The 17645-nt window shown below is 34.4% G+C and overlaps 1 protein-coding gene across 2 annotated transcripts in view; it reads left to right on the top strand.

The window, feature by feature from the left end:
- The window catches only part of LOC149560533 (Alkaline-phosphatase-like family protein), a 194224-nt gene extending 177061 nt beyond the window's left edge, over nt 1-17163 (top strand). For both annotated transcript variants that reach the window (XM_089824719.1, XM_089824720.1), the window contains exons 13-20: nt 4958-5696; nt 5915-6006; nt 6231-6780; nt 7675-7816; nt 14820-14861; nt 15269-15434; nt 15630-15713; nt 16191-17163. In XM_089824719.1, the coding sequence (XP_089680845.1) occupies nt 4958-5696; nt 5915-6006; nt 6231-6780; nt 7675-7816; nt 14820-14861; nt 15269-15434; nt 15630-15713; nt 16191-16286 (1911 nt within the window). In that variant the 3' untranslated portion in view covers nt 16287-17163. The remainder of the gene's footprint in view (nt 1-4957; nt 5697-5914; nt 6007-6230; nt 6781-7674; nt 7817-14819; nt 14862-15268; nt 15435-15629; nt 15714-16190) is intronic.
- Nucleotides 17164-17645: the final 482 nt, after the last annotated feature.

Below are 17645 nucleotides of genomic sequence, written 5' to 3' on the forward strand. Positions count from 1 at the left end.
CAATGGGCCAAAGCTGAGAATAACATGGGGCTCGAGTACACTCGAACCCTAGATGTCCTAGATGAGAGATTCACCACTTACTGCTGCTTTGTGGATTCATCCCCATGAAGTACTGATTAAGCTCGTTAAAATATCACATATTATGTTCAAATTCTCAATATGTGAATGGTACCAGTCAATGTTTTGGAGAGATATATATATCATCTACAAAAAAGCTTTAACTACTGATATGTGAGCATGGGCCTTAATGCTTAAATCTCTTCAGCTAGTAAACTTGAACCCTAGATTTCCTAGATGAGAGGTTCACCACTTACTGCTGCATTGTGGATTTATCCCCATGAAGTACTGATATTACTTTCGTTAAAATATCACATATTATGTTCAGATTCTCACTATATGAATGGTACCAGTCAACTGTTTGGAGAATTTTATATCATCTACAAAAAAGCTTCAACTACTGATATGTGAGTATGAGCCTTTATGCTTAAATTTCTTCAGCTAAGAGCCAAGAATTGAGGGGTACCATACCACAAAATTTTCCTTGGGCGCGATCCCTGGCCTTATTCCTTGTGATGTCGGGGCCTTGCACTGAGCAAGTCTTGGTCTTAGTAATGCTTATTAAGAACCGTTCAATGTTACCAACAAACTAAAGGCCCATTGACATACTAGTTAGATTTTGATCAATGTTACTTGTGTGGCTCTTAGGGTGTAACTTTTAGAAAGCCATCCATAAGATTTCATTATTATAACATAGGTTTTGTGTCTCAACCATACTAGATTTATCTAGTCATATGTTTATGTATTGTTGAAGCAAAACATTAAAGAAAAAAGTATTGAAATCCTTTAGATGTCCAAAAGAAGACTGGAAATTATATTTGGGATTCTGGATATAATATAAAAGTGTTTGGATAGAATGAGAGATTTCTAGGCTATAAAGAGTATGTGACAAAAAATAATAAAAAAAATGCAGATAATAGCAAGAGTGGGTTAAACCTAAAGCAGTTAAACTCCAATTCAATGAAACAAGGAAATAATGAAGATCAAAACTTGAGACCAATGCTAGCAAACGACACGCCACATGCCCACAGCAAAGCACAGGCCAAAAAACTGACAACTCATGATCCACCACCAAAGGGCTGGTGCAAGTTTTGGTAATGTATATAGGTCATTCTATTATGAGGTTCTCACACCATTGCTCCATTGCAAATGGGGACCCCCTCTTCTTGCTTTAGCAACTAGTAGCTTAGTAGTCTTAGTGGCAGTATAGTAAATGTTTGAGGTGTTAGATAAAAATCCTGGTCAAGGTTGTAGAGAAATGTCTGTGTTAGGTGTGAGTTGAAGCCTTGTGAGGTAAGTATTGAACATCAAATTTCAAATCCTTAGTCAACTAAGGGCTCTTGAATTAGGGAAGGCGGTAATATGATGTGTTTTAAAAATTGAAATATAAACTTGGGCGAGAGGTGATAGAATTTTACACTAAGTCATTTTTCAAGGGTGATTAAGTCGAGCCCAAGCAATGAGAAAACTCTGCCCAACACATAGCTGAGCTGAAGGTTATGACAAACTCCAAAATGCTAGATGTAGCCACACAAGTAAGTAGCAATTTCTGATTTTGTATGAAGCTCGATAAGCTGTCGAATTCTGCCTTAGTCATGGAGCCCACAACTAGTACAATTTTTGCTCAGCTTACAAAGGCAAGCACCCAACAACATAGCAGTTCTGAAAATATGGCATGGAGCCCAAGACATGGGCAATTTCTGAAAATGATGGCTTGCAATAGAAACTTGTTGAAGAAGATACCAATCAGGTTGGCCTGGCTTAGTTGAATGCCTCAATTCACCCAACACAATCTAATCAAACAAACATAAGCAAAATAGGTCAGAATATTAATAGGATGTTATTGATATTTGCTATGATGAAATTCTGAGTTTGACGGAGAGGAAAATGATACGAGTGAAGTGCAATTTCAAGGTGAAGCTTCTTCAAATACACCACTATTATTGGAAGGGTTTGTCTCATCATAAAAAATGTTTAATATATCATTTCACAAGCTTCACACGTGTTTTTTGGTTTAGGGTATATTGAGGTGTCTTTAGAAGGGGGAGCTTGGGCAAGTGCATAAGGAAGGAGAACTCAAAAATCAGATTTTAAGAAGGGGGATTTACAAGTAAAGCAACCTCAAGCAAGGTGAGAGTAAGAGTTGGAATGACAAGGATTGATTCACAGCTCTAAGAGATTCTAAGATCAACATAAAGATGATCCAGTACCAGCATGAAAGGTGAAGATAACATATAGCATCAAGAAGGCCACCGCAAGTTCAAAACAAGTCATCAAAATGGAACCAAAGAACTTCGTTGTACATTGAGAATTATCATGTCTACAAATGAAGATCATCACAAACTTGAATTTCCTTCAGAAATCCAAATTCAGTTAGAACAATCCAACCATCACTTCTGCAAGGTCAAGGTGAGATACCAGTACACGCAATTTCTGGACATTTCAATGAGAAGATGGAGGAAACTCATGAAGATGAGTCAATTTGAGAATACGAGTGCATTAGAAAGGGAGAACTCAAAGATCAGATTTTAAGAAGGGTGATTTACAAGTATAGTAACCTCAAGCAAGGTGAAAGGAAGAGTTGGAATGACAAGGTTTGATTTATAGCTGATTATCCAGTATCAGCATTAAAGGTGAAGATAACATGTAGTGTGAAGGTCACCACAAGTTCAAATTCAAGTCATCAAGATGGAAATCAAAGAGCTAGCTGTACAATGAGAATGATCAAGTCTACAAATGAAGATCATCAGAAACTTGAATTTCCTTCAGAAATGTAAATACAGTTAGAACAATCCAGCCATCACTTCGGCAAGGTCAAGGTGAGATAACAATAGTAGCAAGTTCAATACAATTGAATGAGAAGATTTCCAAGAAGATGGAGGGAACTAGTGAAGATGAAGCAATCTAGGAATATGATTCATCACAATTAATTGAGTGCTTGAAAATGTTGAGTATCAGGATATATTACTAGAGATGCAAAGACTTCTTTATGATGATGGAGAAGTGCAACCGATGAAGTGTACAAGATAAGCATGCTGAAGTGGTGCTCGTTCATCTTCAACCAATTAGAGGATCCTAGTTCCAATTGTCAAAGTTAATCCAATTAAGTCATTCCAAGTGTGCGTGTGAAGTCCACTTAACATCTTCATCTAACCTATTTTATCATTGGTTCATAAAAACAATGTAGTTTTCTTATAAACCAACAATGTGCTGCTCCATTGTAACCTGATAAGCATTAATGCTTGTAGCTGGTAGTTACATTAGGGCTGTGTTGGCTTAAGTTTGGCCATTGATTCCAAGTCAATCATGGCCATTCATCATATTTGGGCTCCCTGTAAAAGAAAAGATCTTATCAATGGTAAAGCAAGATTTGCAGCGGTTGTTGCTAATATACTGCCAAAATCATTCCTAATTCATGTTTATTATCATGGCAAATGTTTGTGAAGTTTTGGAGTATTTCACGGTTTCTATATTTCCTCTTGTAGATTAGGATTTTATTTATATTGAACAGAATTAGAAGTAGATGAATGGAGGATATTGTTGTTGGTGAATTAAGGTGAAATTATGTTTATACCTTTTGTTACTTGCTGATTGCAAGTAACTGTTTAATGTTGATTTGAATTATTGCGAGCATTTCACTTGGAGTGGAGATGCCCATTTGGATTGTTGTGCCTTAATTGGGTATTGGAATGAGTGTCAACAATCTCAAAATCATCCACACATCCTTAGAAGATAGCACCCTCCTTTTTGTAGTTGACTTGATGATGCAAGGACTGGTTAGAGTTTCACCTCACTGTGAATGTAGATCAAATTTACATCAGATTTAGATGTATCAGATGTCTTTTGTATCAGAATTATCTTTCATTTTTAGAGTTGGATTAGCTTCCTAAACCCTTATCTATTTGCACTTTGTTATGTTAGAAGTAGTTGAAGAACCGTCATTGCCAAATTATTCGCATTTGCAAAGTTGATGCCCATTGAATGGATAGAGTAAGTTCCTTAGTGATATCCGACATATCATATTAACATAACTGAGCTCATTCCACAATTAGAAGGAACATTGGGGTTGTCTTAGTTGATCACAGAATCCTATAAATTGTTTAGCATTAACCTTTCTTATTCAAGAGAGGGTTATATGTTTGATGTTTCATCTTGGAGTACTAAGTGTTTCATCTTGCATGTTGTAGTGGTCACAAAATTCACATCAACATGTCCCCCAATATTGGATTTAGGCTGAACAATGCTATGAGGAAGCAGGATACTTCCTCCAGAACGTTTGACAATATATTAATGTCCACAAGTGAGCAAAGTATGTAAGTTGGGTCAAAAGTAGATTCACAGTAGAAATGGTCAGACTAAAAATAACCCTACATTCTAAAAAGAACCTTAGAAACACCTGTGCCAAATAAATTTAGTTAGAAGGGGTAAATCTAAAGTACTTTAAGTTTCTTGTGTAGCACACTAATATGTTTTTGTACAAAGATCATTTGCAGCAGAGAGGTGGAGGATAGCTCTAAACCTATATAAATTAAATCCTACAAAGATCATTTGCTTTTAAAGTTTAATGTTTTATCAATAAAGATAAGTAATCTTGGCTGATTAATTTTATAATCCATTTTCACTCACTAATAGTTCCTTTTTAGCATCACAATTTTCTGTACAAGTTTGTACAAGTTAAATATTATGTTGTGCAGGGTATCTGGAAAAAATGTTTCTGGTTGAATAAAGCTTGTAAAATATAGTTAAGAATAGCCCTTGAAGGCCAGTTTATACTATTTTGTGTGGTATAAGTATGCTATAATCAAAAGCAGCATTTGCATGGCTTATTCTAATTTTATTTCTTTGGAAGGTAATCGACTTTTAAAATAAAATAAAATTATTTTATGTGTTCCTTTTGCAGGTCAAGCGGTACATTGATTCATATTCTGCATCTTCTATTATTGGCTTTTCCCCCGAAGATCTGACAGAATTGGAAAATATTTATAATCGGTCACAAGCAACTTTTTTAAATTTACAAGAGGAACAGTTATCATCAAAAGATGGGTTTGATAATGGGAATTGTGAAATGAAATTGTCTGGGTATCAAAAACAGATTGATGCTTACTTTGAATACTTGGAAGTGACTGCTCAGCTTGCACGGGCCAAATGGACACAGTTTGGTATCAAAGCAATGATAATTGGGTTCCTCCTTTTGCTACTTTCATTTTTTGTGCATTTAAATGCAGCATCAAGACTTGGAAAGATAGTTATGGTTTCTTCAAAAAAAGAGCATATAAATTTGGAGGCATGCTTTCCTTGGAGACAATTGCTTGTAACTGGATTGTGTTCAACCTTTCTTGGAATTTTCTGCTTCCCAATTGCATATTCCATTCTAGAAGGCGTGGGTTTTCCTCAATCAGTTGCTGCCCTGAAAGACCATATTTTACTCTTAGTCCTTGGAACATATGCTATGGGTTCGGCAATTGGCTATATGGTACAAGATAAGGCTGGCTCATACAGGCATTGGATGGCATGGTTCTTCATATGTTGGACCAAGCTGAGTTCCTTGGCAAACTATAAGGGAATTTCTCTGAGATATATGATAGCTGTGTCTATTGTCATTATGCGTGCAAGTAGTTTTCTTTCAAACAGCTTTATTCGTAAGCCTTTGTTCCTAATTTTTTCATGCCTTTTGAAGTTTGTTTTTAGCACCAATAGATAAGTTACATGCTTGTAATTTTTCTTGACTGCCAATCAACAAGTATTGAGTACTAGGGTTGCACGTCAGATTTTAAATTGTTTGAATGTACAATATCTCGTTCACTGTTATTTTGCATGTATTGTAAGTTTTCAACTTATTTTGTTGGTGTTGTTTTAGTTGAGGAGGGAAGGGTGGCAAACTTTCTTCTGGCTTCGATAGGATTGTTAAGTCTTCATTCTTCCATTAAGAATGAATCTATGGTTTTGGAGGTAAATAAGTTTCTGTAAATGATTTGAATTACTCTGCCTGTTAGTAAGGTTTTCTATACAGGACAAATAATTATCTGGCACCTAATGAAAGTTCATTTGATGAAAATAATAATAAAATTAGTCATATGAGTTTTTGCAATGTGTCCAGATCGAAATAATACATTTTTGATCTTTTATATATTGCAACCTTTGTTTCTATATCTAATTACCTTCAGATTTTGCAGGCTTTTCTCTTTTTGGTTTTAAACACTATTCTGGGACTAATTGAGAGAAATGGGGCATCAAAAGAAGCCTTGATGCAACCTGCATCAGATACTTATTCTTTCATATCGTCTGATAGTGTGACAAAGCTATTTGTAGTAACTGCTCTTGTAGCAGTAATAGTAACCTTAACAGTTTCAAGGTGGCTTCAACATAAGCATTTCTTGCTGGACCAATGTTATTGGTTTGCCTTCTATGTTGGGGGCTTTATAAGTTGCCTTTTGATATTGTTGCATTGGATTTTGGGAGATCCATCTTTTATTCATTTTGTTAATATGCCTGCCTTATTGAAAGATACTGCAAGACTCATGTTTCCGCGCGTAGTGTATATTCTTACTATTGGGCTCACGATGCTGTTATTCTCTATAAGAAAATCAAACTCGAAGGAGCACACTTGTTATAGAGAGAATACAACTATTGCTGTTTTAGCCATGTTATCAGCATGGAGTTACTCTATTTTGCTATTGCTGGGGAAGCAGGGACTATTTATAACATTGCTTGCTGTTTTACAGGGTATATTCTCTAACCTTCAACAATTTAATGATTTTGAACTTTGATATGATTTGCCAACCTTATATTATCATTTTTCGTGGACAAATAGTGAACAATCGAAAATATTGTTCTAATAGCTTGTTATAATATTGTTAGGCTGTAATTTATTAGTTGTAGTCCGTCATTTTTGTTGTGAGATCGTGTCTGCTCGCTGCTATTTTGCACTGAACCCTATACCACAAAACAAATGTACTCTTGATGTTGCATGATACTAACTCTAAATTATATGTGAATTCTGGATCGTTTTTCCATCCTTCTTACAAACATCACATACACAACAATATCATGTTTGACCATGGAAGATAAGATGAAGGCATGAAGTAAAAGATAAATGTATATAAATAAAGATAGATGCTTGTTTAAAATGATGATTATTCAACTCTTTCATCTAAATACTAGAATCTAACTGTGTCAGCCAACACATGAAAAATAATTTTAGAGTGAGGACAAGGATATCACCCTTTTAATAATATCTTCAATCATTTCTTTTAAAGTGCAGAAGGGTCCAATGTTTCAGCCACAAATTAAAGCATATTTACTTTTCTACTTGGAACATAAACTTCTCGAAAGGCCCTCTCTTAGATAATATTTTATGGGAACAAATAAAATGCACAAGCTGTACCATCTTATAATTTCTATGGACTATTTGAACAGTTTAAAGGTTCTTGCATAGTTTTCTTGACCATTGGACTATTAAGTTATTCTCCATGGGCATAACTTTTTAACACTAGGTACTGCTGTGAGATATCTCAGATGCTGTTTGGTTCATGAAACCTATCACATGGCTGAATCGTGTTTCCACTATTTGGTACATTATGCAATAGGGTTGAGATTTACTTTCTATCTATGCAACAGGTTGGTGCATATTGAAGCTGCAGAATTCCTTGGCAAAGAAGAAAGAAGAAGACAGGAGCAGGATTGACTTGATGTTAGATCCCCTGCCAATTATACAGTGGAATCTCTTTGCTGTGCAGTTGTTTTTCTCCACAGGGCATAGGTAATATACATTTCTGTTTGACTAAATGTTGTTAATTTCTAGGATTGTTTCTGCAAATGTAGAATCATAGCCATTGTTATTGATGATTTTCCAAATGTAGATTTGAGGACTCATAAATATGAGAGGAGGAGACATGCCTCATGAAGAGACATGTCTCTACTGTTAAACATCACTAGTTAACAGATTAATGTAATAGTAATATAAATAACCACATATGTAACTCATCTTAAGCATATATCTAATATTAATATGTTAACCATATATGTAATATATATCATATCATTATATAATAATATATAATATATTATCATATTATTTTATAATAATATATAATGTATAATATATATAATATATATTATATTCCATATATAATATATTATATATATAGGATATTTATCTTAAAGATAATTTACTATCAACAAGGTATCTCATGATAAAATCAATTCGACAGAAGCTACAACTTTAACACTCCTTAGCTAGGGAGGATTTATAGAACACATTATGCTCTCAAGAATATGAAGAGATATCATCTCAATATGATATTCAATTCACTACGAGGCTAAAGTTCTCACCTTTCATAACACACAATTGAGGCAATTTCCATAACTTTAAAACACCACCTTAAGTGTGGTCTATAGTAGTAACTATGGTGTACGCCAAGATCCGGCCCAAAGAACCATAACAAGTTGATTATCATGGTATCGGGAAAAATCCAGCCCAAAGAAACATGATGTCAGGTCTACCATTTATAAGATCGCCACCTTACAATGGTCACCTTTTGTCTCTTCATCATCATGATTTCCAACACTTTGGGACAACAATTTAATTAAGACCATCGTGATAGCAGGTCTACCATTTATAAGATCATCATGTTATAATGGTTACCTTTTGTTCATAAATGTCAATGAAAGGTCGTCACCTTACATTACATATGTGAAATAGTAACCACCATGAACCCAGTCAGAGGGTGGTACAAAGGCTTTCACCTTAATTTTTTTTCACAGAGAAGAATGCATTACAAGAAGTTTCACTTAGAACTTCTCCTCATAAAGAAGATATCATTCACAAAGGATTGCACCTCAAAAAATTCTCCCTCTGAACAATGATCCTGGGAAGTCAGGTCCAATAGTTATTCCCTTAGAGACTCTCTTACCCAAGGATTCTTGTCAGACTCACTTTGAGTCCGATATCTAATTTTTTGGTGATAAGTCATCACTTCCTCATGATATACATAGGAGTGGGCCCATCAAATCATGCAGTTACCCACATGTATTTCTAGACTCCCTCTGAGTATCAATCTTCTAAGTGCCTACATTACCTTCAGAAGAAGTGTCATACTCCCTTTTAATGTAGAAGAATCTCATAATCTCAATAATCAAAGATGTTTGCTTCAAGAGCCTCACTTTATCCATCTTGATCATCGGGGTCTTTGAAGCTACTATCATTAGCTTGAGTCTGCACAATATTTGGTAGCATATGTAAAGTACCAACCTTCTTTTCCTATAAGAATATCCTCAAACATAAAGGAAAAGATCAAGGCAAATAACCCTTATAATATGTATAGAATCACAAATAAGAGAGAGACTACAATGAGTAGATAAATGTAAAAGATAAGAATACTTATCTGCACATGAATATTTAGAAATTGTCTTCTTAGATTGTATGTGGAACATCTCCCCTCTTAAGAAGGTTCTAGTGGGAATGGAACATTGACTATTATTCCCCCCACAATGTAAAATTCCCACTCATTCTTATATTATTGAATGATTTTGCATCAGATCAAATATGGATTCCTTTGGTATCATCTTTCGTGTTGATTTCCCCAAATCTAAGATCTACCCCTTCAACAAGTAAAAAATAACTAATCCAAGTATCGGATCTAAATCAACCCATATCTGTGCTCTCATGTTATGTGTGGCCCAATGATTCCTTCCCAACCGAGACTCTTCAATTGTTGGGTTGTCTATTCGAGCTGATCTAGACAATGCTTGATCCACTTATCCAAACTGATTTGTGTTGCCCTTGCTATCCAAAATGAGCTAAAGACCTTGATTAGCTAGTTAGATAGTAGAAACATTGAATATTATTATTTCCACTCATTTCATTTTATGGAGTCTAGAAAATTTCTACCAATTTGCTTTAGGAGTAAGCTTGTAATCTATTTGAGAACTCAATGCATATCCACCCTATTGACAAAATGTTTGTTCAACTGAATCACATATTTCCTATCTCAGCTACCAGTATGATGAACCCTCTCCTTAGTAAGTTTTCTCTTAAAAGGTGGGCCCACGGTGCCTAGCACCTTTTGTATTAATTGAAATAAAGCTTTCGCTCTCAATTTGTTTAAGGTGGTAGTTAATATGAATATCTTATTTTGATAGTAAATGTACATTCTTATTCATTGAATTTACATTCCCATTTCATACTTCCTTATCACTAAAATTATGCTATCAACACTAGGGAATCCATCTCAACATTGTTTACTCTCTCTTAATCAATAAGACCAAGTTCACTGAAGGTTAACTAAATAACATCCTCAGTCTTCTCCCTCTCTTTCAAGGTTGCTTCTAATAACATCTCAGGCTCCCTCTGAATCTCAATCTCCCCCTTCCTGCAATAACATTCACGGAGGAAAAGATCAAGGCACATATCTCATATAGTATGTATAGAAATAAAAAAATAAGAGAAAGAATAGTTTAGATAAATGTCTAATTGAAATATACAAGCATATATTCCATCTTCTATATATAAGAAAAGTTATATGATAAACTCGTTTAACAAATAAAAACAAATTTTGTATTAATAAAACAAGATACCTTTACATAACATACCTCACTTGTTTGACCTCCTATAATTTCAGGTTTCATTTTGGTGGCCTTTCATGACTTTATATTATTTACCTTCTCTTATCGTGATTGACATATTAAATACTTATAAATTCATTTTAAATGTGGTAATTATATGAGTTGTTGCCTTCTTTTATTAGCACCCTTCCTCTTAATGTCCACCTTGTATGATATAGCATGGATTTCAAATTGAATTCATCTTTTCACACAAAGGTTGTGACTTTTCAAAACTCAATCACTCCTTTATATTCACACTTTATGGTAGACCAGCTTATACTGATTTGCTCTTATCATTGTCACCTTCATATTCGACCAACCATGATTTGTCTTGTATGTCTCTCATTATTTTCTCATTCATTTATGCATGGGATGAGTCCTCTTTGCTCCTGTGGCACATGAGATGGCTCACCCGGAAATTTATGTTTAAAATTCTTTTGTAATGTCCACGCATAATGCTTAGTCATCTAATATAGTAATCCATATCGTCCTTATTAGGCGGTAATAATGATAGACATAAAATAAAAAGGAAGTGTTTCCCATAAATGAACAATTATGAATGCACAATCAGTCATGAACAGAACACAAGAACAGTGAGTCTTCTATCAATACAACTTCTGCAGTGACAGTTTATAGACAGGGATCCCTCCCTCTTATCCCCTTGTCCACTTGTGATTAAAATACTTTTCACTACCTTTAATCGCTTGATGGTATTAGGTACCCACGTCTTTAATGGACCTTCCTCACTATAAAACTGACACATAAAATGTTGACTTCATACGTTGTCATCTCCTATTCGATTCATGCAATCTCCAATGTGGCAGCTTGTCTCCTTTCATAGAGGGCTTGATGAGACTTGATTTCTCATCCTTTGACAAACCCCTCCTCATGATAGTTGCCAACGTGGAAGTAGATAATTTCCAAAGTCACATTGCTGGTGATATTCATGCAGAATATCGTACTTCTATCTGATTTCTGATTCTTGGTTTTCAGATTTGAATCAACCCGATTCTTGAGTGTACTGACTGTTAGTCTCTCCTTCGTATGCCAAATGTCTAAGTCACTATTTAATATCTATTGCAAATGTTTGGAGATTAGCGATTGTTCGAGTTCTGAACTGTGATGCTTTCTTATATATTTTCAAGTCTAGCCAATTTGTTCTTTGGGAATTGCTCTCTGAATTATTTATTGTCCTCTCTGTTCATTCAGTGTCGTTGGTCTGCTCAAATGGTGATTGGAATTATATGTGTGTGTGTGTGTGTGTGTGTGTGTGTGGGCCTTTATTCAAACCAAGGTCAAAACTGACATTAAATCACCACATTATCTCTATAGGTTTTACTGCAAATTCTATACCCGTATGTTGACTATGCTCTTCATTCTCTCTTTGTCCTATTTGATAGTGGATTGGCCTAGTTTCACCCATGTGCTAGTTTTCCTTTACTTTCAAGCAACAAAGATGTATCGATCTTAAGTTATAGTTATTTGTGTTGATTATTCTCTCAATTTCATATATGGATTTTGCATGAATATTGGTCTTGCAGTCTTTATTTGCAACCTATCTCTGATACCATGTTAATTTCTAGAACTGTTTCTGCAAATGTAGAATCATAGCCATTGTTATTGATGATTTTTTAAATGTAGATTTGAGGACTCATAAATATGAGAGGAGACATGTCTCATGAAGAAAGAGACATGTCTCTACGGTTAAACATCACTAGTTAACATATTAATATATAGTAATATAAATAACCATATATGTAGCTCATCTTAAGCATATATGTAATATAAATATGTTAACCATATATGTAATATATTATTATATTATTATATAATAATATATAATATATAACATATATTATATATATAAGATATTTATCTTAAATATAACTTACCATCAACAAGGTATCTCATGATAAAATCAATCCCGACAGAAGCTACAACCTTAACAAATGTTTGACAAACATTTGGTGTGAGAAACTTTGTGATTGCATTTTGAAAGAAAGAAAATTCAACACATTCTTTTGGAAGTAACTATTCTGGCATTTTCACCAGTGCTGAGGACATGAGCTAATTACCACAATGGGTGTTTCCCATTAGCATCATGTACTTGCTGGACTTACTGGACTTGCTGCTTAGTCTATTGATGTTAGGAAGTGAACATATTCTTGGTTTCATGTACACTATTATTATTGTTCATCACTTCTTCGCATAGGACAATACTTACAGTATATTTTTTTTATGTAACAAACTATAACCAATATCATATATTTATGAAAAAGTTACACATTCAGCTGTCCATCACCTCAAGATTCAAGTTTATACATTAATATAATGTATCAATGTTTGGAATTTTTTGTTGTTGATTTAACTACAAACTTGAAATATGTAACTAAAAAAGATAAATTTATAATTTTCCGTGATCCATAAATTAATGAAGATGGCTTCTGGATTTGATTGTGTTTTAGTTTTTGCATTAACATTTTAGATCACACTCTGATCAATCAGGATTTTTTGCTTGCTCAACTTCATCCTGATGATGTATCATAGAGTGTGATCTGAAATATTGATGCAAAAACTAACACAGTTGAATCTAGGAGCTCTCTTTATTTCAAAAAAGACCTATGTTTGCATTTTGTTTGGGCTATTGATTTCAGAATCAGTCCTCTGAGTTTGTCCAGTATTTTTAGGATCAGCATCCCAACATACAGCTAGATCCTGTCAATATGAAGGAGATTGCAACTGACGAGAAAACAGAGAGCACTGTGACTGGTTACTTAAAACAGTGAGTCCTAATGTACTTGCTTATGGGAGCTTTCCCTTTGGTCAAAAGTTGAAACATTGACAACTTGTGTAAAGACATCTGGAAACCATCTGGTTGAGCTCCTTCTAATGTCCAAGGATTACTAAATGGCAGTTATTCTGCAGAAGTTAAAAAAGATAGAATTATTCTTGGTGGACCTTTTATTTTCGAAGAAATCAGGATTGTTTATGAATAATTCTCAAGTCTTTCAATCTGAAAGATGGCCTTTTCAGTATGGTCCTAGTTTGGGTAAGACTATCTTACCACAGAATGATTATTGGCAAAGAGAGAATACAATGAAAGATTTTGGGAGGCACAGGGGATTGCATAACAACTCCTCAATTTACAACAGATTCAGGAGTTCTCAACCATGCTTGGATCTGTTTAAAATTGATTTCGTTAAGTCACCCTTAAATAGGCAAACTCTAGAAGCGGGAAGACTTTATTTGGAAACAATCAGTAGATTATGAAATATTGATATCCCCCTTCAGATGCAGGATTCTCACGAGCATGGACATTTAGCAAGAGTGTGTCTTAAGAAGGAAGCAGCCTAGCTTAAATCAATACAACAAGACAGGAAAGCAATGATGTTGATATTCAAGGGAATGGAATTCCTTGGAACCAGTAGCAAAAACAGCGAGACTCAATAATGGAAAGCAACATTTTTTAAAGATCATATGTAGGAAAAGGGGAGGACAACGTAATACAAATAAGTCAAGTTTTAAGATCCAATCAAGATACCAGAGAGGGTGAGTTGGATACCAGAGTAATTAAGTCAACTACGACATCACTTTTATGGCACTTATCAAGTTTGCAGCTGTGAACCTGATTTCTAAGGAAGATAACATTCATCTTCTCCAAAAAATCAAGAAACTCAAAAAAGTCATGTTCTGTTTCAATGTGGACAAGTCCCTTGGGCTGGTTGGATTCTTGCACTTGTCTATCAAAAACTTCGGTGCACCACCAATGCTGATTCGATTTTAGTTCCAGAAGAATCAGGGAGGACCAAGAAGAAAAATATGGAAGTCATGCATGAAATACAAAAAGCATGTATGATGTATGGACTCACCCCCTCTTTTAGTTTACAGCTAAGGATTCTTCTCTGGCCTCTTATTGATCTATTGTAACTGTAAAGCTTGTTTCATTGACATACTTTGTTTACTCGTGGCCTTTAATATACTCTCTCCTTCTTGTCTGCAAAACAAATATTCCAAATTAGTAAGTGATGTTGGGAAAAGATGTAGGAAAGTGACTTAATAGGAAGCCTAATTGAAGAAGTTAATGGAAGAGGAATGGACTCGCACCTAATACTGCAGTCATTTTGTTGCATGCTTCTGACTTTTGAACTTGTTTTCTACAGATGCACTTTTGATGGCCTCCGTTATGGTGCTGCCTTTGTTGGGTAAGTGGCATTTTCTTCTGGTTAACTTTTCATGAAATGCATAATTGATTTTTAATATATTTATACATGAAATAGTTAATTAGAAAGCTTCTGGTAGAAAACTGTGGGCAGAAAACTTACAGAGAGTTTTCTGCCTGGAGCTTTCTGACTAATTATACATTATTGATGCCTATTATATTATAGCAATGAAACAAACACATATAATTAAGAACTGATTTTTTGTTGCTTGGACGAATAGTTAGTTTTGTTTGTGGTTATCTTTGTTCTTACAAGGAGATCAACTTCAAATAAGCAAAATAAGTTGAAAATTGTTATTTTCAGGGGGGAAGCAGTCTATGGTTTCAACTCACTCTAAAGTTAAAATATGTTAATTTTATTTAACTTGATCTTTGGTTGAACATTGCTAGGTTTGACAACTTCAACATTATTCGGCAAGGCATTCTTCTTGCACTAGATACATTTGGAGTTTCTCATATATTGCCAATATTTGGGCTTCCATTGCTTGTCACAACTAAATATCCACATGTTTTTGGCAACAAACGTCAAAAACTCTTTCTCTTACAAGTGATCCAGGTATGCAATCTCTCTCTGTCATAATCCTTTGATCAGTCAACTTCAATTGTTGAAACTAGTTTGGCTTTAGGTTCACATTGGTTAAGACTTGTTTTTCACTTAAAAAATTACATTCTGAAATTTGATTGTATTGCAAATATCATTTCATTTCATTAAAAATAAATTTCTTCATAAACTTGAAAATCATAAATGCAGGTTTTCTTGACTTATGGACTAATTTCTGTAATCATGGTAATTTTCTCAACAATTTGTGTGACGATACAGCGGCGCCATTTGATGGTTAGTTTATGTACTCCGTTATTGTCTATATTTAGAACAATTTAATAAAGTGATGCAGTATGCTAAAAGAAACAATAGAAAATACTCAACTTTTATTCATCAGTTTTAAATTTTTAATCATGTCAAGTGTTGCCTGTTGAATGTCCATTTCTTGTTATCAACTGTTATTCTGTGGGTTAAATTCCTTCAACTGTACCAAGGAGTTCCAACATTGAGTCTCAAAAAGTTGCATCAGTGGATATTGGAAACTGTACAATCTTAAATGGAAATGTTCTATAAAGCCTACTTTGCATGTGTCCAGTTGTTTGTTTGTGTACATTTAACTGTTCAGAGTTTTTATAGAACTTGCAGCTGCTGTTTCTTTCATCATTACTTCTGTATGTTGCCCAAATTGTTTTCGTGATTGTAATGCAGAGCCTTCTCCACTTTGATCCTCACAATTGTTATTAATGTTAAACATATATGTTGTCTTTGCAGGTGTGGGGGTTATTCGCTCCAAAATATGTATTTGACATTCTGGGTCTCCTTGTTACAGATATCTTAGTTATTTTGGCTATTATTTATTGTTTATGAGCTGCTGGAAAGAAAGCTAATCAGTGTGTATATGAAGGAAAACTGTTTATGATGGCTTCTGCAAAGATCACATTTTTTATTTCATCGACAAAGATTGACACATTCTTTTATATTTTTGTTATTCCCAATGGCTAATTCTTGTATGGAAGACTGAAGGAGCATAGAGATTTTTTGTTAAGTGCACCTTTTTCTGGTTCAAATTGAGGACATGCCAGTGATTGTTTACTTTGGCTCAGTCTTTTACAATTGTTGCAGAGAAACATTGGCATTTGAAGGCCAAGTGGTATTTTATTACTGCAGTGCATCATCGATACAATCTAAAAATGAATTTCTGGCGAAGATCCATTTATTGCCACAATTTTGCTCTATAAACTGGACAATCTGCGTATGTACTGCATAGTGCATCCCTTTCCGATAAAAGAGAATAGCAAGCAAAGATCCATCCCTGAGGATATATTGTTACTTACGTAGCATCAAGAGCAGTTTTTGTTTTGTTGAACATGGATTGATTATGTAGCATCAAGAGCAGTTTTTGCTTTCTTGAACATGGATTGATTGGTTAGCTATTCCCTTATCACCTATTTAAATCATCCAGTTTACAGTATCTGTTAGTTGTAGGGGTAATTGTAAGGAAGTCATTTGTTTTAAGATCAGAAATTGCAGCAAATGTTATTAAGAATTCTTAAATCAGCCTCTGTTGAAGAACTTGAAGTTGGCTAACTATGAACGAGTTCTTTTTGAAAACAAATCTTCATAATTGATTTTTTTCAGATAGAAAACATTTTTTCATGGTGGAAGATGGGGAAGATCGTGGTTTCTGTAATATTCTTTTTATGTATTCCTAAATATATTTATCTAATGCTTTTATCTTTGATCATATCTGGCTTTCCTTTCCTTTGGAAAATGGATATTTTTCGCAGCTATGTATATACCAAATTAAAACGGTTCGACATTTTATGTAAGTAATTAGCAGAATCCTATTCCAACCCTTCTGAGGATTTTCTTACTCATTCTCTGTCTTAATTCAAAATCATTCTATTAATGTTTTATTAAAAAATAGTGCCCAAATTTTTGCCTACCTCACTTTCAAGTACTAGAGGTCATAATATTAGCACCCATTTGCCTACCCCACTTCTCAAGGACTAGAGGTCATAATATCAGCACCCATGCATCATCAGAAATAGAAGACATGAAATGTTTCTTGTAGAGTTTTTGAAAGGAGATCATCGACCTAAAAAGACAGCCTCATTGAAATTCGTGGGGACCTTGACCACAATATCAACCAAATAAGTATGAATATTCGTAAGGAGACTGCTGTCTTTAACCTTCAAAGCAAATAATTCAAGTACCATATTCATT

The sequence above is a fragment of the Cupressus sempervirens genome, chromosome 4 (genome assembly GCF_028749045.1).
Source record: "Cupressus sempervirens isolate cs-2001-9-10 chromosome 4, ASM2874904v1, whole genome shotgun sequence".
Lineage (NCBI taxonomy): Eukaryota > Viridiplantae > Streptophyta > Pinopsida > Cupressales > Cupressaceae > Cupressus > Cupressus sempervirens.